Source organism: Ursus americanus, chromosome 25, assembly GCF_024610735.1.
Source record: "Ursus americanus isolate L20-20 chromosome 25, mUrsAme1.1.p, whole genome shotgun sequence".
NCBI lineage: Eukaryota > Metazoa > Chordata > Mammalia > Carnivora > Ursidae > Ursus > Ursus americanus.
In genome coordinates, this window is record NC_142151.1 from 37,014,898 (window position 1) to 37,040,798 (window position 25,901).

The 25,901-nt window shown below is 37.6% G+C and overlaps 1 protein-coding gene across 1 annotated transcript in view; it reads right to left on the reverse strand.

The window, feature by feature from the left end:
- The window catches only part of NELL2 (neural EGFL like 2), a 316,526-nt gene that overhangs the window by 243,535 nt on the left and 47,090 nt on the right, over window positions 1-25,901 (reverse strand). The window contains exon 3 of the mRNA XM_045801231.2: window positions 24,126-24,276. Coding sequence (XP_045657187.2) covers window positions 24,126-24,276 — 151 coding nt within the window. The remainder of the gene's footprint in view (window positions 1-24,125; window positions 24,277-25,901) is intronic.

Genomic DNA, 25,901 nt, shown 5'->3' on the forward strand with positions numbered 1-25,901 from the left:
CAGAAATCTGTTGCATATTTATTCACCAATAATGAAGCAATAGGAGATATTAAGGAATCAATCCCATTTACAATTGTACTAAAAACAATAAGATACATATGAATAAACCTAACCAAAGAGGTGAAAGACCTGTACTCCAGAAACTGCAATACTGATGAAAGAAACTGAAGATGACACAAAGAAATGGAAAGACACTCCATACTCATGGATTGAAGAACAAATATTATTAAAATGTCTGTACTACCTAAAGCAATTGGCACATTTAATGCAATCCCTTTAAAAATATCAACAGCAATTTTCACGCAGCTAGAACAATCTAAAAATTTGTATGGAACCACAGAAGACTCTGAATAGCCAAAGCAATCTTAGAAAAAGAAAAACAAAGCTGGAGGCATCACAATTCCAGACTTCAAGTTATATTACAAAGCTCTAGTGATCAAAAGAGTATGATACACAAAAGCAGACACATCAATGGAAAAGAATAGAAAACGCAGAAACGAACCCACAATTATATGGTCAAGTAATCTTCAAAAACTTAGGAAAGAATATCCAATGGGAAAATAAATATCTCTTCAGTAAATAGTGTTGGGAAAACTGGACAGCAACATGGAGAAAGAATGAAATTGGACCACTTACTTATACCATACACAAAAAAAAATTCAAAATGGATTAAAGACCTAAATGTGATACCTGAAATCATAAAAATCCTAGAAGAGAACATAAGCAGTAACTTCTTTCACATTGACTGTAGCAACTTGTTTCTAGATATGTCTCCCAAGGCAAGGGAAATAAAAACAAACAAACAAACAAACAAAAAACTGTCAGGACTACATCAAAATAAAAAGCTTCTGCACAGCAAAGGAAACAAGCAACAAAACTAAAAGGCAACCTACAGAATGGAGAAGATATTTGCAAATGACATATCTAATAAAGGGTTAGTATTCAAAATATATAAAGAACTTCTAAAACTCAACACCCAAAAACCAAATAATCCAACTTAAAAAAGGGCAGAAGACATGAATAGACATTTTTCCAAAGAAGACTAACATAATATAATAAAAAACATTAAAATTAAAAAAAAGACATACAAATGGCCAATAGAAACATGAAAAGATGCTCACCATCACTTATTGCCAGGGAAATGCACAGCAAAACCGCAACGAGATACAACCTCAACCTGTCAGAATGACTAAAATCAACAACGCACAAAACAACATATATTGGCAAGGATGTGGAGAAAGAGGAACCCTCTCGTACTGTTGCTGGGAAGCAAACTGGTGCAGCCACTCTGGAAACAGTACAGAGGTTCCTCAGGAAGTTAAAAATAGAACTACCCTACAATCCAGCAATAATACTACTAGGTATTTACCCAAAGAATATAAAAACACTAATGTAAAGGGATACACGTACCCCTATGTTTCTTGCAGCACAATTTTCAATAGCCAAATTATGGAAGCAGCCCAAGTGTCCGTGGATAGATGAATGGAAAAAGAAGGGGTGGTATACATACAATGGAATATTACGCAGTCGTAAAAAAGAATGAGATCTGGCCATTTAAGACAACATAGAGGGTATTATGCTAAGTGAAATAAATCAGACAAAAACAAATAACCATATGATTTCACTTATATGTGGAGTTTAAAAAAACAAATGAATAAATAAATGAAAAGCTCAAACAGACCCATAATTACAAAGAACAAGCTGATGGCTGGTGAAAGTAAAGGGGGAGGAGGATGGGCAAAATGGATGAAAGGGAGTGAGAGGTACAGATTTCCAGTTAGAGAATGAATAAGACACAGAAATGAAAGGCACAGCACAGGGAACATAGCAGAACTGTAACAGCATTGTATGGTGTAGTGGTAGCTACACTTGTGGTGAGCACAGCATAACATAGATCTGTGGGATCACTATGCAGTACACCTCAAACTAATGTAAACTGCGTGTCAACTATACTTCAATTTAAAAATAAAAGACAGGGGTGCCTGGGTGGCTCAGTCGGTTAAGCATCTGCCTTCAGCTCAAGTCATGATCCCAGGGTTCTGGGATCAAGTCCTGCATCGGGCGCCCTGCTTGGTGGGGAGTCTGCTTCTCCCTCCGCCTTTGCCACTCCCCCTGCTTGTGTTCTCTCTCTTGCTCACTCTCTCTCTCAAATAAATAAAATCTTAAAAAATAAAATAAAATAAAAAACATATAAGGCATGACTATTATTCCTCAGTGAGTTATTCCACTTCTCTACAGAGAGAAAGTGGAGTGAATTATCCCCGAATCTGTGAAACCATCTGTGATAGATGTTATTGGTCACACAGAGTTCAAAAAATTAAGAAATTATATTTTCTACATCCAATTCTCATAATACCTTCAATTTGATATAAAAGGATCAAGAAACAGACAACAGGTTGAGCACAGCTATAAGGGAATAACATGCTCATAGAGGAATCATTAAATTAATAAGTCATTTAGTACATAAGATACCATGTACTTAATTTTACTTTAAAATATAGTTGGTATGTCACTTTTTAATATCTGATTTGATTATTCAAATCAAGCTCTACTGTGAAAAAAATAAAATAAAACTCACCCTTTCTGGCTATATTTTCACCTGTTAAAATGGTTTAAGTCAGCACTGTGTTGAAGGAAAGCATTTCGTGATCTCTTAAAATCCAGTAAATACAGAAATTAAATATTACCAAGGTTTTAGATTAATTGAGATTGTGTGTGTCTACCCAAGAGAACAAACCAATGTTCCCCTCAATTTCTACATACCATGGCTTAACAAGTATACTGAGGTATGCAAGCAATCACACTTTCTCGTAGAACAAACAACAAGCAATATTTCTGGAATAAAATGATATTCCCAAGTTGCTAACTTTCATCTTTACCTTCACCTAAAAAATGATTCATGATGCTTTTAGGGATATATCCATCTGGGGTGACTAAGTGGCACCTAAAGACCCTCGATGCCCTATGATTTCCTGCAGTATTTTATCTGGTTTCAAACCTTTTCTTAAGTTAACAATTTGCTTTCCTCAGGTCCTAAAAATCAATAGGAATTCTTAGGCTGAAAGAGGTTAGCCTGTGTTGGAATTTTCGGCAGCTTTACACGTACCACGTTGTGAAACTATGCGCGGACAATAAAGGAAAAGCACTGATGCATGTAAGACAGCGAGAAGTTTGAGGCAAGCTGTATTTGAAAGAAAGGAATTAGTCACAGGGGAGAGTAAGCTGTCAATGCGGCAGCATCTGTTTTCTGACATGCTTCATGGGTCATCATGTCTCCTCTATGGTGCCGAATAAATAAGAGCCAAGGAAGAAGGTAATAGGATGCATGGGTCACCCACTGAGGTGACACTTTGCTCTTAGTGAGCCTATTACCTCGAGTTCCCAATTGAAATGGGTGCAGGACACCCCGAACTAGAGGAAACAGAACCAACCCAGCCCCAAATTCTGGCTAATAGGGGAATGCCAAAAAGGCAGGAATCTTATTTTTAAGTGTTAGCATACATTTTTTATGGTGAGGCAACTAGAAAAATTAAAAGACAAATATTTTCGCAGCTATGCCGACTGGTTTTGTGTATACTGTAACAAGTTCAATAGGGCCAAGATGATGCTGTTGAAACAAAGAAGTCGATTGTAAGGAAGAAAATTTCTGGATAAAAAATTTTTAGTCTAACAGAAAAGACTCAACAGAGGAAAAATAGATGACTATTGTCTGCAAAAGCAAAAGAAAGTAAGATTGCTAAGCCTGTCGATAGAGTTCTAGGATTTTGAGGGAAGTAGAAAGGCCACGATGGAGCTCTACAACAAGCAGAGAATTGTCAAGTGGCTGGGAGAATGGACTAGTTCAAATGTTGATTCTGCCCCTTATTGTGACCTTGGACATTGGACTTAACCATTCAGGGCCCTCTCCTTATCTGTAAAATAGGGATAAAAATGGAACAGGAATAACCTCCAAGCCAGTGATGAGCATTTAATGAGATTAATCTGTGCAAGGTGTTTAGAGGACGGCTTGGCACAGTGCAGGAATTTAATAAAGTGTTAATGCTTACAATGCAGAGAAAATATTCCAAGGCACCTAAGAAATCAGTCAACTGGTACAAACCCTGAGATTAGCAGATGCTCTGCACTTCTCATCCTGTCATTCCACCAATATCTTTTAGCCATCTGACTGTCAGGCATTCTACCAGGCACAGAAGAGACTGGGGAAAAAGAAACAAAGTCAGGCCCTCTTCCTCTTCAGCTTCCTCTTGCATCATTTTCATCATTTTCCTGGATTGACAATCCCCAGGATGATGATTTGCTATAAACGTAGATATCCTCATTCATGTCTACATACCTGTATTTCGGCCAAGTCTTTATTTTACATCATTTTATTTACTCACTTTATTTTTCTACTTTTTCGTATTTATTATTTCATGTCATTCTACATTATTGAATCTATTTAAAAATGGTGAACTTGGGGCGCCTGGGTGGCACAGCGGTTAAACGTCTGCCTTCGGCTCAGGGCGTGATCCCGGCGTTATGGGATCGAGTCCCACATCGGGCTCCTCCGCTACGAGTCTGCTTCTTCCTCTCCCACTCCCCCTGCTTGTGTTCCCTCTCTCGCTGGCTGTCTCTATCTCTGTCGAATAAATAAATAAAATCTTTAAAAAAAAAATGGTGAACTTAAAAATAAGCACAATTTTTCTTAATGCAACTTAACAAACCTGCTGCAATAGGCCTTGAACTCTGACAAATTAGAGGTTGGAAAGGTTTTGTCATGTTTATTTCAGTTACTGGCTGATGAAGAATAGTCATATTTATTTTTAAATGAAGAAAATATGCATTTTTAACCTGTTAGAAATGTCAAAAAATGAAAATTCAATAACTAGATGAAATAAAATTTTGAAAAACCATAATAAATGGGATAGGCATAGAAGGCTAGATGTAAGAGCCAATCAGCAAAATCTGCCTCTAACATATCTTATGTACATTCTGATCTTGTTTTTATGAAAGTCTGTGATATTTCAGTCCAATAAATGCAATATGGTCTATAAAGCTAGCACGAGAAAGGTAGAAAAGCTAGGCAAATCACTGTTATGGAAGTAAGATGTTATTTTCTCTGAATCCATTCAATATAAATGAATAATTTTCATTAAATAAAAATACAGTAGTTAACTTAAAGATGCCTTACACAGTGAATGCTGATATGCACTTAAAATGAAATACAAAAAAGTTAAACTTAGCATATTTGGGGGATATTTTTTATGTGATATATATCACTCAATTTTTATACTACTAGAAATTGAATTTAAAGTTAATATGAGTTTCTATTTTCAATGTCATTTTTTTTTATTCATGTCACTAAGAAGCAATGTCATGATGCAGTTGGGTATGGTCAATGGGTGTTAAGGACAGTCAGTAAAGGTCTGATGAGGAACAGCACACTGGAGTAAAACTGGAGTATCTCCCCATAAAATACTAACTGAAATCAGAGGGGAAAAATATTGAAGAGCCTGGCAGATCACCAACTTGACCAGGTGATCAAGATTCACATCACGAGCAGTAAGACAGATTGACAAAGTGTACCACCTCTACTACTGAGAAGAGTCAGCATCATTTCTGCAGTATTCCCAGCAAGAATGCATGGCCTGAGTGATGAGGAAACATCAGATGGACCCAGGTGGAGGGTGATCCTAAAGAATGAAATATACCTCTAAGACCATAATGGATACCAAAGACAAAGAAAGGTTAGAATTGCTTCAGACCAAAGTAGATTATGAGATAGGACAACCAAATGTAACACATGCTCTTGGATAGAATCTTGGGCCAAGAAAAAAAAATGTGACATTGTTTAGATGGTTGGTGAAATCTGAACAGGGTGCGAAGACTAGATGATATTGTGGTGTCAGTGTTGATTTCTGGACTAGGGGGTTATATGTTGACTATATAGGACAGTGTCCTTGTTTTGAGAAAACATTCACCAAACTATTAAAGGTGATAGAGAATATTGTCAGTAAAAGGCATATTCGAATAACAGATAGAGGGTGATGGAGCAAATGAGCTAAAATATTGCCAATTAGGAATCTGGTAAGAGGAGATATGGGAGTTCTTTGTACTCTGGTCATATTTTTTCTTGTAGGTTTGAAACTATTTCAAAAAATTATTTAATTAAAAACAAATATTAACTTGGGAAAACTCTTGCATATGTGATTGACAGTAGGTTGACATTCTTTATATATATAAAAAAAATTCTTACGAATAAGCAAAAAAATTGGCAAGATTCACATGCAAAAATAGGAAAGGATATTTACAAATCATTTATCAAATCAGAGACACCAACAATGTAAAATATAAAAAATTTACAAATTCACTAATATTCAAAGAACAGTAAATTTTAGAAATGATAGCCATTTCTCAGATGTCATATAAGCATAAAGTACTTACATATAATCCTTATTGTTTCAAAATGTGTAGTTTAAAGTTTAAGTCATTTGCACAGTAAATTTTTTCTTTGTAGTTCACTCAAAAAACAAATCTTACTTCCTTTATGGTGCTGTTTAGGGCATTTTTACTGGCTAAATTAAATAGGTGTAAGCTAAAGCGTTCAGTAATTCATGTATTCTGTGGCACATTCAGGATCCTCAAGAATAATCAAACGTAATTTTTACAATACCTAGAGTTTTTAAATAACCAAAGGTTAAAGTACAGAGGAAAGATGACAGCATGTCAATCATCTTCTTTCAAAATGCCCAATAGATAAAATCATTGAAAAGAAAAGGCAAAATATGAATGACTTTTAACCAGCTGTTATGAAATACATCAATACATGGTTTCGACCACAAAAATAAACTCCTCTTCAAGATCAATGGAATTCAAATGTGCACAACAGCAAGAAAAATTAAATTTCTTAAGTAATAGATATAACATAAATTCCATTGTCAATAGGACATCAAAATAATAATTAGCATGGACTTTGTGAAAAGGCACGTGCTTCACTGTAAATAAAGGAAATAAAAAAAAGAAGTTACAAATTTTCCTGTCACTTAATAAGAAACTGCAGAAAGATCATCATAATTTTTTAAATGAGCTCTTTGTAAAATAATTCTAGGTATTGATCAAAGGCCTAAAAAGCATTTAGGAAGCTTTACATTGACACTGGGAGACAAAAACGAGAAGAGTTTTAATGCCAAAGAATTAAAATATATTACAATTCCTCAACATTCATCTTGGAAAAGATCATTGAAATGTCATTGCTATATCAATGTATGGCAGATTAAGAAAAGAGAATTAAATGAACTTTGATGGCACTGTGAAAATTTTCTTATTATGCTCTGAGTTGTATTCAAAGAATCCAACTTTCTCCCAGAGACAAGAGAAAGAGATTTAAAAACTATGAAGGTTGTTACTTTTGATACAAAACAGAATCCATTTTCCTGGTAATATTGTAATTTAAAATTCTTTTAAAAATTAGAAAACATAATAGAAAAATAAAGATCCCACCTGATTAGCGGCACAATCTATTAGGTTCACAGGAATAAATCTAACAAAATGTGTGTGCACCCTTTATGAAGATAATTATAAAATAGACAAGAGGATATGAAAAAATGGAGAGACAAGCCATATCCCTGGATAAAAGAACTAACCACCATAAAAATGTTAATGTATATTAACTGATAAATGTGATATGATTTCAGTACAAATACCAATGGGATTTTTTTCATAGAACTTACCAAATTAATTGTAAGTTTATACCAAAGAATGAAGTTTTAAACATAGCAAAAAATTCTCTTTTAAGATATATTTATTTGAGAGGGAGGGAGAGAGAGTGAGCAAGTGGGGGGAGGGGCAGAAGGAGAGGGAGAGGGAGAGAATCTCAAGCAGACTCCCTGCTGAGCACAGAGCCCAACCCAAGGCTTAATCGAGCCCAACCCAAGGCTTAATCTCAGGACCCTGAGATCATGGCCTGAGCTGAAACCAAAAGTCAGACGCTCAACTAACTTAGCCACCCAGATACCCCATTAACAGAGCAAAAAAACTCTTTTTTTTTTTTAGTTTTTTTTAAAGATTTTATTGATTTATTTGTCAGAGAGAGCGAGGGAGAGCACAAGCAGGGGGAGCAGCAGGCAGAGGGAGAAGTGGGCTCCTGGTTGAGCAAGGACCCAGGACCCTGGGATCATGACTTGAGCTGAAGGCAGACGCTTAACCAACTGAGCCACCCAGGCATCCCACAGCAAAAAAATTCTTAGCAGGAACAGAAACTTGAATGATTACAAGAGTCTTATAAAAGTATAGTAATTGGACCAAGATGGCAACGTAAGTTGTTCCTGACTTTCCTCCCCCCTCATTAAAAAAACAAAAAAAAAACAAAAAAAAAAAACCTACCAACTATTCAAGAACAAGACACCACTAAGAGAATTCTAGAATACAAGGATGAGGCTGAAGCCTCCCCTGTACCTCAGAGACCAAGACAGACTGCATTAGAAGGGTAATGCCATACATTGACTGCACTGCCCCTCCCCCAGGCCAGCACAGCACGATGCAGGTCTCTCCTGAGCTTCCAGTCCCTCCACTGCGAAAAGAACTCAGGAGTACAACCAGCATTCCTCCCCCATTCAAATCACTTTCTAGGAGCCCCATGGAGATTTCAGGGAAATCTACAGGGCTCCACTAGGAATCTCACGATGATGAAGAGGAAGGGGCTTGAGGCAACCAGCACACAGATCTTAGCAGACTGAATTCGTATCTGCAGTGCCCAAGCAGTCATCCCAACTAACAGCTTCGCTCATCTGCAGAACCTAGTTGAGGGTTCACTCTGACCAGGAAACTCAGTGGGGTGCAGATCTCCCTAATTCAGATCCCAAATGAGAGTTTTTTCCAGCCATAGAGCCCAGTTTCCCCACCCCCAGCCAAGGAGCTGAAACACAGCCCCACTCACTTTGGAGAGTGTCTTCCGGCCCCATCTAACCAGAAGGGCTGACTCCAACTCCTAGAAGCAGTGCAGCCCTGTGGCACTTGAGCCAAGAAGTGGGCAGGCAAAGCCGTAATGAGCACAAAGCATTCCCAGTCTGTGCTCAGGCAGGAAGATTAGCCAAGGCTGAGAGTAGCTTCCGACCCCTCCCAAACAGAGTCTGTTTGGGAAATTTAGAGTAGCTCAGAGTGACCCCTTCTCTTTCCCCCTGCCCCCCAAAAAGCTGAATCACAGCTCCACCTGCTGTGGAGTCTTTCAGCCACAACTGACCAGAAGGGCTGGCAAAAGCTCCTGGAAACTGTGAGGCCCAGCAGCACTCAAGCTGAGAGGAGGGCAGGCAGAGCCAACAGCTTGCAGAGCAAAGCCAGAGCTACTGTTCAGTCAGGGAACTTGGAGTGCAGGTTGGCTTCAGTTAAGATAACAAAGAGCTCTATCAGTTTTAGAGCTGCTTCTCCCACTGACCCAGGCAGGGAATCTAATTCATAGCCCCGCTCCTCACTGAATACAGCCTTCAGCCTGTCCAACCAGGGAACCTGCATAGCCCATTCAATAGCCCTATGTAGTGGGTACTTGAAGTGAGAGCACAGCCCATGGCTTCCTATATCTAGAGAGAAAACTGGTGCGTTCACTTGACTAGGGAATTCATTGCACACTCTGGCTGATTTGGATCCCCAAACAATGAGCTGTACAGGCTCTGGGTCCCATCCTGCTGCCCTGCCAGGATAGAGAAGCTAATTTATAGCCCCATCTACAAGTGAATATAGTACCTAGTCCCAACCATCTAAAAAGCCTGGCCAGAGAATTCAGGCAACCACAGAACCCATCCTACAACCTCACTTTGTCAGGGAACAAAGCCATCAGTCTCATCCAACTGTTCTCTAGTCATGGGTTTACCCCTCTCCCAAACCTGTCTTCAGAGTTCAACCAGCTGCCTTGCCTAAAAGCAGACTATAACAGGCCCAACATACCCAAGACATTACCAGTAGACACACCCAGAAACCCAAACTGAGCTGACTGGTAAAGAACTGCCTCTGCCAAAGTAAACCTGTAAAATCTGGAAAAGGGGCTTGATGACTCATATGCACAGATACCAACAAAGGAATTAAAGATTACAAAAATCAGGTAAATGTGATACCACCAAAACAAATGAATAAAACGCCAATAACTGACCCTAAAGAGATTAAGATCTATGAACTGCCAGGCAAAGAATTCAGAACACTTCTTTTAAGGAATTTTGGGGACTATAAGAAAACACAGACAACTAAATGAAATGAGAAGAATAATGCATGAACAAAACAGAAGTTTGACAAGGAAATAGCAACCATAAAAAAACTGGAATTGAAAAATACAATAACTGAACTAAAAAATACAACAGAGAGTTTCCAAAACAGACTCAACCATGCAAAAGAAAGAATCAGCAACTGATAAGACAGTAGAAATTACCCAGTCAGGGGGGAAAAAAGAGTAAAGAAAGCCTATGGGAATTATGGGAGACAATGAAAAGAAACAATATACAAGATTATGGGAATTCCAGGAGACGAGAAAGGGACAGGAACAGAAAGTATTTTTAAAGCAATAATGGCTGAAAACTTCCCAAACCAGAGGGGGTAAATGGACATCCAGATCCACGAAGCCCAAAAGGCTCCAAATAAACTGAACCTGAATTGAACTACACTGAGACACATTATAATTAAATTGTTAAAAATCAAAGACAAAAAAAACCTTTTAAGAGCAGCAAAAGAAGAGAGAAATCGCATGCAAGAGAACCTCCATAAGATTATCAGCAAATTTCTCAACAGAAACTTTTCAAGCCAGAGAAAAATACTGAAAAAAAAAAAAAACAAACAAAAAACTGTCAAATAAGAATTCTATACCTGGGAAAACTGTTCTTCAGAAATAAAGAATGGATAAAGACTTTCCCAAACAAACAAAAGCTGAGGGAGTGCATTACCATCAGATCTGTCTTATAAAAAATGCTAAAGGGAATGTAGTTCTTTGAGTGGAAGTAACTGAAATAGTGAAAACATAAAAAAGGTAGTGTCAATCTCACCAGTAATGGCAAAAATATAGTCATAGTTATATTCTGCAGTATGGTAATAGGGATGTGGAATTCACTTACAACTCTAGTTTAAAAGTTTAAACAAATGAACAGAGTAAAAATAAACATAACTGCAATAATCTGTTACAAGTCATACAATATTAAAAACATGTAAACCATAACAGCAACAATCTAAAATGTGAGGAAGAAAAGTAAAAGTGTAAAGTTTATGAATTCTATTGAAGTTAATTTGTCAGTTTCAAATAGGGTATTATAAATTTAAGATATTTTATGTAATCCTCATGGTAACCACAAAAGAAAATCCTGTACTAATTACACAAAAGAACACAATAAAGAAATGAAACCATGTTTATGCTATGCAAAATAAGTCAATCAGAGAAAGACAATTATCGTATGACCTCACTGATACGTGGAATTTAAGAAACAAGGCAGAGGATCACAGGGGAAGAGAAGAAAAAAATGAAACAAGATGAGACCAGAGAGGGAGACAAACCATAAGTAACTTGTAATCATAGGAAACAAACTGAGGGTTTCTGGAGGGGAGCAAGTGGAAGGATGGTGTAATTGGGTGATGGACACTGAGGAGGGTATGTGTTGTAATGAGCACTGGGTATTATATAAGACCGATGAATCACAGACCTGTACCCCTGAAACAAATAACACATTAAAAATTTATTTAAAAAAAGAAAAATAAATAAATACATTTGTTCAAATGCAAAAAATAAATAAATAAAAAAATAAAGCATGCTGATACCAAAAGACATCAAAACACGAGAAAAGAGCATGATAAGAAACAGAAAACAACTAACAAAATGGTAATAGTTAAGTCCTTACTTATCAATAATTGCTTCAAACATAATTTCACCAATTAAAAGATTTTAAATGGCTAAATGGATTTTTAAAAAACCAAGATCTGACAGTATGCTCCCTACAGAAGACTCACTTTAGCCTTAAAGACACACAGAGACTGAGCATGAAGGGATGGAAAAAGACATTCCAAGCAAAGAGTGACCAAAAAAATTAGGGTAGCTATCTTCTATCAGATAAAATAGACTTTAAACTAAAAAAAGTAAAAATAGACCAAGAAGATCATTATATAATGATAAAGGTGTTAATACATCAAGATATAATAATTGTAAATATTTATGCACCCAACATTGGAGCACCTAAATACATAAAACAAAAACCAACAGAGCTAAAAGGAGAAATAAACAATAATACATTAGTTGGGAACTTTAATACCCTACTCTCAACAATGGATAGAATATCCAGACAGAGAATCAATAAGGAAACAGTGGGTTTGAACAATACAGACAAAATGGACCTAACAGATATTTACAGAATATTCTATCCAACAATAGCTGAATACATATTCTTCTCAAAAAAACACATGGAATATTTTCCAAGATAGACAATTTGACAGGCCACAAAACAATGTTAGCAAATTCAAGAAAACTGAAATCATACCAAGTATCTTCTCTGACCACAATGGCATAAACTAGAAATCAATAAAAAGAAGAAAACTGGAAAACTCACAAACAATGGAATTTTTTTTTTAAAGATTTTATTTATTTATTTGACAGAGAGAGAGAGACTGCCAGCAAGAAGGGAATACAAGCAGGGGGAGTGGGAGAGGAAGAAGCAGGCTCCCAGCAGAGCAGGGAGCCCGATGCGGGGCTCGATCCCAGGACTCTGGGATCATGCCCTGAGCTGAAGGCAGACACTTAAAGACTGAGCCACCCAGGCACCCCCACAAACAATGAAACTTAAACAATGCTCTCCTGAACAACCAATAAAGAAGAAATTAATGGAAAAAGAAAAGTTTCTTGAGACAAAAACACAACATACCAGAACTTATGGGATGCAGCAAAAGCAATTCCAAGAGGAAAGTTCAAAGCAATAAATGCCTACATTACATTAAGAAGCAAGACAGAGGGGCACCTGGGTGGCTCAGTGGTTTAAGTATCTGCCTTTGGCTCAGGTCATGATACCAGCATCCTTGGACTGAGCCCCATGACAGATTCCCTGCTCAGCAGGGGGTTTGCTTCTCCCTCCCCTTCCTCTTGTGCTCTTGCTTGCTCTCTGTCAATCTCTCCCCCCTCAAATAAATAAAATCTTTAAAAGAAGAAGAATAAGCAGCAGCAGCAGCAATACCCCAAATAAGCATCCTAACTCTATATATTAAGGAACTAGAAAAAAAAGAACAAATTGGGCCCAAAGTTAGCAGAAGAAAGAAAATAATAGATAAGGTCAAAAATAAATAAAATAGAGAACAGAAAAATAGTAGAGAAAATTAACTAAACTAAGAGTTGCTTCTTTGAAAAGAAAAACAAAATGGAAAAAAAAAAAAAAAAGGCAAAACACCCTAGCTAGACTAACCAAGGAAGAAAGAGGAAGGACCCGAATCAAAAAAATTATAAATAAAAAAAGGACACATTACAACAGACAATACAAAAATTCAAAGAATCAGAAGAGGCTACTGTGAACAACTATACAACAACAAACTGGACAACCTAGAAGAAATGGAAACATTCTTAGAAACATACAACTTACCAAGACTGAATAAGGAAAAAAAAAAGAAAAACTGAATAGACCAATTACTAGTAACAAAATTGAATCAGTAATCAAAAATCTTTCAATGAAGAAAAGCCCAGGACCACACAGCTTCACTGGTGAATTTTACCAAACACTTAAAGAATTAACACCAATTCCTCTTAAATTGCTCCAAAAAATCAAAGATGAGGGAACACTCTCAAATTCATTTTAGAAGGCAAGCATTATCCTGACACCAAAACCAGAAAAGGACTTTACTAGAAGAGAAACTATTGGCCAACATCCCTGATGAATATAGATCAACAATTCTCAATAAAAGACTAGCAAACCAATTCAGCAGCACATTAAAAAGATCACTCATCATAATAAAGTGGGATTTATTGAGGGATGCAAGGATGGTTCAATATATGCAAATCAATCAATGTGATACACCACATTAATAGAATGAAAAAAAACATATGATAATCTCAATAGACAAAGAAAAAAAACATTTGACAAAATTCCATATCCATCATGATAAGAACTCTTGATATCATGATAAATTAGGCATAAAAGGAACATATCTCAACATAATAAAGATTATAAGGAAAGCACACAACAAATATCAGTTAGCTGAAATTTTCTTCTTTTCCTTAAATTTTCTAACTGGCTTTCTCTTTCTTTCGGGGAGGAGAAAATAACATATTCTTCCTTCACTATATCACTAACATATCACTAATATCACTAATCTCATCCTCGAGAGATAGAAATTTTTGATTTGACTCTGTATCAGATAAGAAAATTTAGTACATCAAAAATCACCATAAAGACTTTAATGCAAATGAAAAATACAGATGATACGGAATTAATATTCTTATTACATGGAGCTCACTTAAATCAAAAAGTGTTTATGTGAGTGCATTACTGGTACAAAAATAAGCAGACTGACTAATGAAACAGAAGAGAGAGCCAGGATTGATTTTTAATATAAATACAAGATTGCATTTATGAGAAAGGAAGGAGTTGCAGTTGAAGGGAGGGGAAAGACAAGAGATGTTGGAATAGTTAACTGTTCAAAAAAATGTTTAGAGCTTCATTTTTTACTTAAACTAAAATAAATTTTAGATGACTTCAAGCATTAGATGAAAATCAAACCATGAAAAAGTATATTTTGATAAAAAAGACTACCTGAGCTAAATGCAATCAGGGAAAGCTACTATGGCCTAAAATTTTGACATGTCAACATCTTCAAAAATGGTACGAAGGGAAATAATGAAGTCACAGTGTTGATCAAAGAAAAAAAAAGAACTAAAATATTTCTCAAACTTTCCATTCCTGAGTGAGGAAATATTTAGAAAAATCTTTTCATCACAGAAGTATTTTTTTTTTTAACGCCAGGAAAAAAAACTTAAAAAAAAAAGTAGCAAACTGAAGATTAAGAGCTACATGGGCCAATTATTTCAAATGAACAATTAACCTTTACTATCACATAAAAAGAAATAACATGGCAATGTAGAAACGGGAAGCACGAAAATATTCGAGCAGGAACACCAGGTTGATTTCCTAAAACAGGGGAGGCTTGATCCTCAGAAACAGTTGCCTACGCAACAGCCAAGTCACTGGTAGTCCAACGTCTGGAGTAAAGAGTAGATGCCAAGAGGCTACTACGAGATGGTTAAGGCAGAAGAGTCTTGTCTACGAGGCCTTGATAACTGGACATGGTCAAATGAGATGCAGGGCTACAAATACTCCTGGTCCTCTGCATCTCTGCCTCAGGAGGTAAATACCCAAACTGTGTGATGGGCGTGGATAGGGGTTGGTTAGTCCTTGGTGGCAGCAGTGGCAGCAGCAGAAGGCAGCTGATTCCCTCGCTGGCCCTGCAGTAAGAGCAGCACGCTAACAGGAAGGAGAATAGCACCTCGCTTCTTCAGCATGAACGGGCAATTTGTGCTCCATGAAATAACCTCTCTATTAAATGTGTACTTGTTTCTATCACTTCATCTACGTATAAATTTGGTTCACACAAGACACGAGAAATCCCATTTGCTTGCTGTCTTAACTTTAATTGTGTCTTTGATGAGCAACTTACCATGCCTACTTGGGAACGCTATATGCATGCTTAACCATATCAGAATATACCCTGCAACTTTCCTAGTAATTCGGGGGGTATTAAAGTACACATTAAAGATGTAATGTTATTAGAGATGAATAAAGACATAGAAACATACTTTAAGAGAATAAAATATGAAGTTTTTTTGAATTATGAAGAACTTGGGGTTTGAAATTTTAGCTTATAAATCCTGTTATCTTAACATTATTTATTAAGTAATGCGCAACGAAAAAGTAAAGAGTGCAGTAGCTGTTATGTCAGTCTGTTAACTTTATCCATGATAAACAGTCATCTTTTAGTTCAGAACCATTAAGCCAAGCAAATATTGCCAGCAAGTTTAATTTTTACTTAGTAATGTCTAGAAAGAGAAATGGCTTAATACATGACAAGCACTCACAAATATGAAGATACATTTTATCAGCCTCATACATAAATACATTCTTACTCATCCAGCATGTATAATAATTAATACTAAGAGAGCAGGAAAAAATCTCATTTATTTCACCTCAAGTTTATTAATATGGAAGATGATGGCAGCCTACAAGACAGTTTTGTATTTATTTGCAAAGCTATTGCCACAAATTCTTCCCCTGTACGTTATTTGTAAAGCACTCAAAGTTAGAAGTACAAATAATGTTTGGATATGAAGAAAATTCCTAATAATAACCCCATGTTATAGAAGCCCAATTTATACATCTAAACCCCAAGACTCTCTTAAATAAAGAAGTACTATAAATCCCAGAACGTAATGTAGGCAAGTGTACCAAATCCATGCCAAGGGATAACAAAAAAAATTATTTATCCTGAAGAAACTATAGTTTTGTAGAACATGGAAGAAGAGAACAGGGTCCTTTCACAACTTGGGAAAATTTTCTCATTTATTTTAACTTATAAATATACTTTGCTTTTCAGTGAGCCTTTACTGTTTTCATATCCCTCTTATAAATTTCCTGTATAAATAGATAAGCAAATCACTATCTTGGAATTATTTCTCTACTTTATTTTTTCCCTTTCAAAATGCAATAGCCAGAAAACCACGATGATGAGAGAATTCTCTGATCTGCCTGAATGTCTTCATTCGTTCAGACATAAAGCGCCATATATTATTGTTTGCGGTTTCAGATAATAGTGCTACTAGCCAAATATACACAGAAACAGCTGAAGAGCCTAACAGCTTTTTGCACTGTGCTCACAAAAAGTTTGCGGTCTAATTTTAAATATTAGCCCCTACTTGAAAAACTATTGGAAACACCATTGAAATCTCAGTTGGGAGGCCACATAAGACTTTACTCACAGCACACCAGGACACTGCTGATGAGGTTCCCCACAGTTTTGTAATCATGTAACTTGGTTTGAAGCTGGGTTTCAGCACCAAGGTTTGACTTAAGCCGTCTTCCAGTCCTGAGATGTTGTGATGTCTGTCTTTCCTACTTCCGTCCTGCCATTTGCTCACTTCAGATGCCCCAGAATCCAGAGTGGGTCTATTAGTCTCACATGGCCAAACCAACAAAGTTGTGTGATTAGGTTTCCAGCCTGAACGCAGTGGCTGAGATGTTGCTGTACAGCTCATTACAGGTGTCGTTATTCTCTAAGAACGTGACTTACAGCCCTTTCAAGGCAGTGACTGCCAGTTAGTGAAATTCTCACACTAGAGCTAATGACATTTCAGAACAGATTAGACATCCTGCCACAACACAGCAATTTCAACATTCCCCGGGTCCTTTGCCCTCGCCTGATTTGTGACATTACTGATGGTTCCTGTGCACTCATGATGATCTTTCTCTTGATCTTTCACTCATTACTTCATCAAATATTTATTTAGCATGTAATGCTGTGTGACAGCATGGTACATGAAATGGGGTTTATAAGGACAATGCACAACCCTTAACAGCAAAAAAAAAAAAAAAAAAAAGACAAAAACTTAAGAATCTAATCAGAATTGTTATCAACTATGTACAATTTTATACAAGTACACCTGGGGGAAAGATCAGAAAGCTGCATCCCAGAGTGTAAGGGTGGTTATCTCTAGATGCCAGGACTACAGGTAGTGGTGCTCGTAAATGTTTAACAATTGGCTCTCTGTTCTCTAGAGAAGTAATTCTAAAATATTGGTTCATTATCCACTTGCATGAGAAAGATGGAAGAGAAATATGAAAAAAGGACTCATTGAAAAAAATATTTTATCAATTAAAATATATCCAAAAGAAGAAGGCCCTGCTTTGTAGCATTTGCTGATGTCCACGCTGTAAATACCCACACCGTGGCCTACTTCGAGCTATCACAACAATGGTAGCTCACTCACAAAGTTTCAACCCCCTAAGCCAGTATGAACCCACTCCAGCATACTACTGACTGGCTGAGCCACATTTTCTTCTCTTTATTTTTCTTTTTTTCAAAAATTTTTTGATGAAAATAGTGGTTGCCCCCGGGGATAGAAAGTAGGTGGCTGGGGACAGGGACAGAGGTAGACTTTTCTTCTCTATAACCTGCTGTGCCTTTAAATTTTGAAACATGGCATATATTATCAATTCAAAAAAAAATTAAATCTTAAATTTAAAAATCTTCAATAAACATTTGTTATGTTTGTGATCAAAGGCAGCAAATGACATCTTTAATGTCCAATATACACTAATACATACATATATACATGAAACACATAAATAACAATATAAGATGTTACACATCAGAATGCCAAAAAGATTGGCACAAATTTAAAAAATGCATTGGGGGCAAATGCAGTAAGAAAGTCATGTAAACTGGAAAGGTCAGGAAAAGCTGTCTGGAGATGTGAGCAGAGTCCTGAAGTATGGGCAGGATTTGGACAAGAAGAAGGAAAGCAAGGGGGTGACACACAGGTGATGAGCAGACTGGCCATGTGCCTGGCATTGACACTTCACTTTTTTTCATCTCTGTGCTGGAGCGGACGTTCCCCACAGTTTCTTTTCCTTAGGGACTTCTCCCTACTTAATTCAGCATCAGAACAGTCTGGTAGCCAGACTTTCATGGCAATCAGCCAGAATGGCAATAAGATTGACATCAGGGACTGACATAAAGGAGAGGAGACGTAGTTTCACACCATCTCTGGTAATAATATGAATGTTTATTTAGTAACTGGTCTGTAGCAGGCACCCTGTGGTCTAACCCACAGCGCCTAAGTCAGAGGGAAAACTCAAGTTCTTGCTCTTGTGCTTCCTACCTGGCCCGTAAGAACATGTGCTTGGATGAAGCACCACAACCTGTCCCCACCAACCCCAAATGCAACTAGGAAATGAGCTTCCCCAGGGCGTAGAAGAGCTCTTCCATGAACTTGGAAGGGCCTTATGGAAAGCTGGACCTGCTCCTAACACCTGCTAGTTAAAGGATCAACTCTTCACTGAGATAGGCATTTTTCAACATTTAACTGGTATATATAGCCAATCTGTGGAGCCACAAATTCACTCACTTTATCCAGACACATATTTTGCAAACTAGTTCATCTTAGTGGATAACTCAGGTACTTACACTGATCAAAATTAGACACTTTTTGGACACTTTGGATTTTTTAATAGCATGTGTAAGAATTTGGTTATCTCTATTTTAATTTGTATCCCCTGGTGGAATGATCTTTGGTCATTAAAAACTCAATTATAAATGAGTATTTGTTGGCATGAGAAACTCTTCAAGATATTTTGCTAAATTTTAAAGCATTGTAAAATATCATCTACAGTATGATTCAATTTTTTAATATTATATCTATACCTTTAAATAGACATTTATAACTGAAAGTATTAGTAGAAACTATTTCCAGGTGGTAAAACTACAGATGATTTTGACTTCCTTCTTTGTAATTTTCCTAATTTGTAAAATTTACTATAAATACCACATATAATGTTTGAAATCTGTAGCATAAATAACATTTTTACATTCTATGGGATCCATTCATCAACATGGGAGTGTAGAACCCATTCTACTTCCTGAGGAAAAGTGTGGCCCTGTTCTTGAGAACTGCTTCCTTCCGGCATCTTCCATTCAGCTCTGTCCTTGTTAGGTTCCTCAATCTTTACATAAAATGTCAGTATTTCCTCCAACTCAAGTGCTACTGCTGCTCAACACTTAACTCTCACTGAAGTGTCGAGAACAGACACAATTCAAATATTATCAAGGAAATCCAACTTGAATTCAGTATTATTCTGAGAAAAGCAATTTATATGGAATACTGCCTTAAAGACATGGTCTTTTATCAAAGTTTCATATCAGAGGCACTACTAGGATAGGAATATTAGTAGGAAAATTTGGCTGCACACTACCAAGGGCCTCCAACGGTGCCTACTGTTTCAAAGACCTTCACACCTTGACACACGTTCCTGGCATCACTGTAGCTTTGCTTTTCCCAAAGCGCATTACAGCATGATGCCACCAGCTGACATGAAGCCCTCTGAACTCATTTCTCTAAAGACACTCACTATATCCTGCCCTAAAAGGCCATAGGAGAAATATGTCTCTGGTCTTGGAACCAAGAACAATTGCATTATCTTAATCATCCAACTGGGTTTCTACTTTTCCTTTGCCCTGATTTTCATATTTCACTATATTCTTATCTTGTTGTCCTGCAGCTATCTCTATAAACCACCTTACATTTTTTGCGAAAGAAAGCAGAGAATAAATAAATACGTGTTCAGGAAATGATGAAACTAAAAATATGAGTCAGATCAAGATGAAGGGAAGAAAGATAACTTCAGCAACAATACCAGAAAACACACACACACACTATAACCAAGAACTGTCAGGGTGCTAGCAGGTTAGGACATATCACAGTGTACTGGTAAAAACACCACACTCAACAGTCTGCATAAGTGGGTTGGGTCCTGATTCTGTCACTAACTAGCTAAGTGATGCTGTGAAGCAAGTGGGCAGAAGAGAACCAAGTCGAACCACCTCCCACACACACTGAGAGATGGCAGAGCGCCAATGTCCAGCAGGCCGGCTCTATAATTCTGTTACCTGAGCTTAATCCCTACTCCACTTAGTCTTGGGAACCTCCAACGACTTAAGCTCTCTGGGCTTCTTTCTCTTATCCATGAAATGGGAATGAGAATACAGACTTTGTGTGATTATGGCACTTCTGTGGCATCTTTTTCTCTAGTTTTCTCAAGCACTTAATATGGACTTACAGATGAGGAACCTAACGTACAGAAGAGTTAAGTAATTTGCACAAGGTCACAAAGCCAATACGTGGTAGACCTAGGACAGGGATACATGCGGTGCCCCTCTCGATCTGCACTCTTAACCACTAATCAATGCTGAGGATCAAATGAGCCAATGCGCACTGCCTTTAATAACTGCTAGCTTACTAAACAAATGAAAAGTGCCTTACAAATTGAAACGACTTTTTATATCACAGAAAGATATACTATATCTCAAATATGATATTTGCTTAAATAAATGTTATCAAATTTATAGATGATATAAAGAATGAATAAGTAAAACAAGGAATTACAGAATTAATATTAAATTTAACAAGTATAACTAGAAAGCATGAGAGCTGAGCACAAAAATTTATGTATAAATATATTCATCATGGTGTTATTTATTAAAGTTAAAAAAGGAAATGAGTTAAATATCCAAAGGAAGGGGCTGATTAAATAAAATATGACATATCTACACACACAGACAAAAGGACTAGATCAAAATATGACAGAATGTCAACATTGGTCTCCTTTTGGTAATATGATTTGTATGAGTTTTTCTATTTCTTTACACTTGTCTGCTTTCCATATTTTCTACCATGAAAATATATTGCCATATTGATTTAAAAAAAACAAATATTATCTTTCATTGAAATAACTCAATATAAATTCTTACATGTTTTCACACATCTACTTCACAGGAAGTGTAAGAAAAAAAATCCGCCTGACAGCAAGTCATCCTTCCTCAGATCCTTCACCAAGAATCTACCCGATGACAGCTGGGTATTTCAGTGGTCCATACACTTACTGTTTAAGATGCTAAAAATAATTTTCAAACTATCTTAGTAAGCATTAGATTGAAAGTGTGTAGATTACAAGAAGTCTGTGCTGGTCAAACATTTGTACAGTTATTCATTATATTCAACTCCAGGGACGAACAAAAACATTGCCCATCTGGGACGCATATAGATGAGGGCAGTGGACCTTGTGAAGTGCTGCCAATTAAGTCTCCAGAGGAGCAGATGGAGTACCCAGCGCTGGTTACTCAGCTCGGAGACAAGAGGGGGGAGACAGGAGGCTGCAGTAGCCATCGTGGATGTAAGGATATGCCATCTGGAAGGAGGCTGGACGAGTTCCATGTGGGGAAAAGTTATAGGGCAGAAAAATCTAGTGCCCAAATTACAGGCGAATTTTTTTTTTTCCGTAAGCAGAAATAATTAGCACTAGGGGCGCCTGGGTGGCTCAGTCAGTTAAGTGTCCAACTCTCAATTTCAGCTCAGGTCGCTATCTCAGGGTCCTGGGATCAAGCCCCATGTCAGGCTCTGTGCTCAGTGGGGAGTCTGCTCGAGGATTCTCTCCCTCTCCCTGTGTGCCTCCCCCTGCTCATGCTCTCTCTCTCTAATTAAATAAATCTTACCAAAAAAAAAGAACGTAAGAAAGAATCAGCAATAAATCAGGCTGCTCTGTAAAGGAACAATGTTCCTTTATTACATGTGAGTCATGTTGCCTAAAGCCCAAGCAAGATGGGCAAAGTCACAGCACTGTAAGCAAGGAGCTCAGGTATCAGTTACTTGAAGATGACATCTGTCCCTGGGACCAGAAACATACCAAGGGGAAAAGCCCTAGTGAACCCTTGGAGATGGGACCTCTCTCTTTCTTTCTCTGCCTTGAAGATTCAACCCAGTTACCAAGTGAACTCTAGAATGGCACCCTGCTCTCAATCACAGGCCAGAACCTGGGAGGAAAGAAGCCCAAGTGAGGGGTCTAGAAAGTTATGCCAACCCTCTGCCGCTACAGATGGAATAAGGCAGGGCCTTAATAGAATAATCCAGGTAGAGTGTGATCAGGAATCTTGCTCTCTATGTCAACTTGCTAGATTTTGTTCTCCACACATTTGTGCTTCTGTTTGCTCTTTAGTATTTACTAAGGTTTGCAAAGACCCAGGCTGCCTCATCTCTGATAAGAGAAACCAAGAAAAGAGGGTTTCTGCCCACACCTGAACAGGATCATTAAAACTTCTTATATATTTTAAACATTTGACATATATAAACTCTTTAATCTTCACTACAAGCTATGAAATAGGTATTATCACTATCTCCATTTCACAGGTGAGAAAACCAAAGCACAGAAAGGCTATGTGACTTGCTCAAGGTCCACAGTTAATAAGTAATGGAGGGGGATTCAAAATGTGAACACGAAGGAACTTGCATTATCAGAACTGTGGTTGTTTTTTTTTTTAAGGTTTTTTTTTTTAAGATTTTATTTATTTATGTGACAGAGAGAGAGAGTACAAACAAGGGGCATGGCAGGGAGAGGGAGAAGCAGGCTCCCACTGAGTAGAGAACCCGACATGGGGCTCGATCCCAGGACCCTGGGATCATGACCTGAGCCAAAGGCAGCTGCTTAACCAACTGAGCCACCCAGGCCCCCCAGAGCTGTGGTTATTCTTTCGCGAAGGAATCCTTTAGGGGGCGCCTCAGTGGCCCAGACGGTTAAGCGTCCAACTCTTGGTTTTGGCTCAGGTCATGATCTCTGGGTCCAGGGTCCTGGGATAGAGCCCTGTATCAGGCTCCATGCTCAGCTTGGAGTGTGCTTGAGGATTTTCTCCCTCTTCCCCTTTCCCCACTCTCACTCTCTCTCAAATAAATAAATAAATACATCTTTAAAAAAAAAAAAAAGAATCATTTGGAGCTATTTGGTAATATTCAGTAACAATCTATGTTTATGCAAAGGGTCATGAATGAATTTCTCCTTCCTCTCCCCTCCCCCTCGCCACTACTCCCACCAGCTCTCCTAATCATGCTTCCACACATCTGAGAAGCTGAGAGATACTAGGCAGTATTTTGATTTAATGCACATCCAAGAACACAGTTACAACTGCTGCTAAGAGTGTGTCAAAAAAAAAGTTATCTGTCAGGGACTAAAATTGTAAGACTAGTAAACTCTAAACCCAGGCAGTTTCCTAAAGAAACTGAATATAGTATTTTTGTGGCTAACTATTCACAGATTAAGAAAAAATATGTTTGTCTTTAACACGGAGGAAGAAATCTAATGAGGAATTTGTCATTAATAAGAGTGTCTTAGGAATGGTGATTTCTGTGTGTTTTTAGCAACATCAAAAGCACCAGCTCCTTCTGCATCTAGGCTGATCTCAATTACTGGTGTTTGTGATTTTGCATAATGTAGCAAAATTATTCTAGCTGTCTCCTACCAGTCTTGTGTAGAGTATATCTTGCTTTTGTTTACTTTCTTTGAATATGTTCATTTAACCACATATAATGAACACACGAAAACCCGAGCAGCCACACTCACCTGTGATCCAAGTGGTGAATGGAGAGAAGAACTCCAGAGTTTAAGTGGGTCTGTTTTAGAGTCACCAAAACAGTAAATTCATGTTTATTTCTCAGCTTCTGAAAAAACTGTTCAGCGGTAGCAGTGGATGCTTTTATACTTCTGGGAGTATCTAAAAAAAGAAACATACACTAAATAGACTAGAATTTGGTTTTATAAAGTATCTTTTCCATGAAACATCTTTCGAAAAAACATTATCAGGTAACAACTGATAAATACCAAGTTTCAGACTCTTTCAACAAGACATTACGCTACGTAGAACACAGGACAGTCAACCAACGACTGAACTTTTGTTCCAGGAATCTTTTTTTCAAAAATGTCCCTTTTGAGGCAAAGAATCAAAGAATCCTGTTTGAAGAAGTGTGTTCCCAAGTTTTCTCCTGATATATTTTATCCTGGATGCCATGGCCACGTCAGTGTCAACCATGAGCAAAAAAGATGTACTTCCTAGAATAGGACCTAAAAGACCATGATAGAGCCATTTAGCTCTTTTGACACCTCATGACAGAAAACTGGATTTAAATCTATGTGCCACCTTCCACATTGATGTCTTTAGCCAGAAGGCGTGCTATAAATAGTTTTTTAAAAGATCACTGAAATTAGTCACTCTCAGCCTTCTGTGCAGTGGAGGAAACATTAAGATCAAATTGTCTTACCATATTGTTGAAAGAAATACATAGAATTTCATTCCAGTGTCCCTCTCTCTGGACTCAGAGAAAGCCTAGCCAAGGAAGGTATGCCCTGGAAGAGCAGAAACTTTGACCCTACACTTCTACCTCATTTAGTCTTGCACTCCAACCTCAGGACCCAGAGAGTATGGGGGCAATATGGATAGGAATGGATTTAGTGGGTAGAAAAAACCTATCATTCAAGCCATCTGCTAACCGAGCATAAGGCTCTCCTATTCATAGTATGTGCAAGAGGTTGATGGGAGCCAGAAAACGTTTCTGTTATTATCAAATCATCCTCCTCGTTTCTATGCTTTAGACTAGGTAGTCTAGGTAACTACTAGGTAAGTAGTTCTCAGTGGAAAACTACCAGCATTTAGAAAGAACAATCCCTCCTTGTGCAAAACCGTCCCATGCATTGCAGAACATTTAACACCCCTGGTCCTGGTCCAGTGAATGCCAGTGACAACCAACCCCCAGTCATTATGACAACGCAAAGTTCTCACACACGTTTCCAAACATTCCCTACAGCAGTATGGCAGAAATCTTGTTGAGAACTACAACTTTGATGAAACAGATTATAGGATTATTCCAAAGTTCCATAACTTTCTAGCCCCACAAATTTATGGAATAAAAATGTAATCACCTGATCTGTGCCCATCACTGGGAATGGAAAGACATGGAGAAGTCCTCAAAATACCCATAAACTAGAGGAAGGGACAAGTAATCCCAGTACAATGAAAGAAATGCTCTCATACAGGTAGGTACAAAGTGTGGACAGAGCACAGATGGGAAAAATAGCAAACATCACGTGAAGGGAAGGATCTCATAAAACAGATGGCATTTTACCAGGAGTTCACCAGGGCAAAGAGAGGCAAAAGCATTCCAGTCATAGGAATAGCTGGTGAAAAAGCAGAAAGGTGTAAAAGGGCATGACATGGCTGAAACAGTGAACAGCAGCCATCAGGATGGGCCTGGATAGGAAAGCTGGACTGCATAGGCAGGACCTTGTGTGTCAACGTAATGAACACCTGTTATTTCTGTCGCCATCATCAATTCACACCCTTGC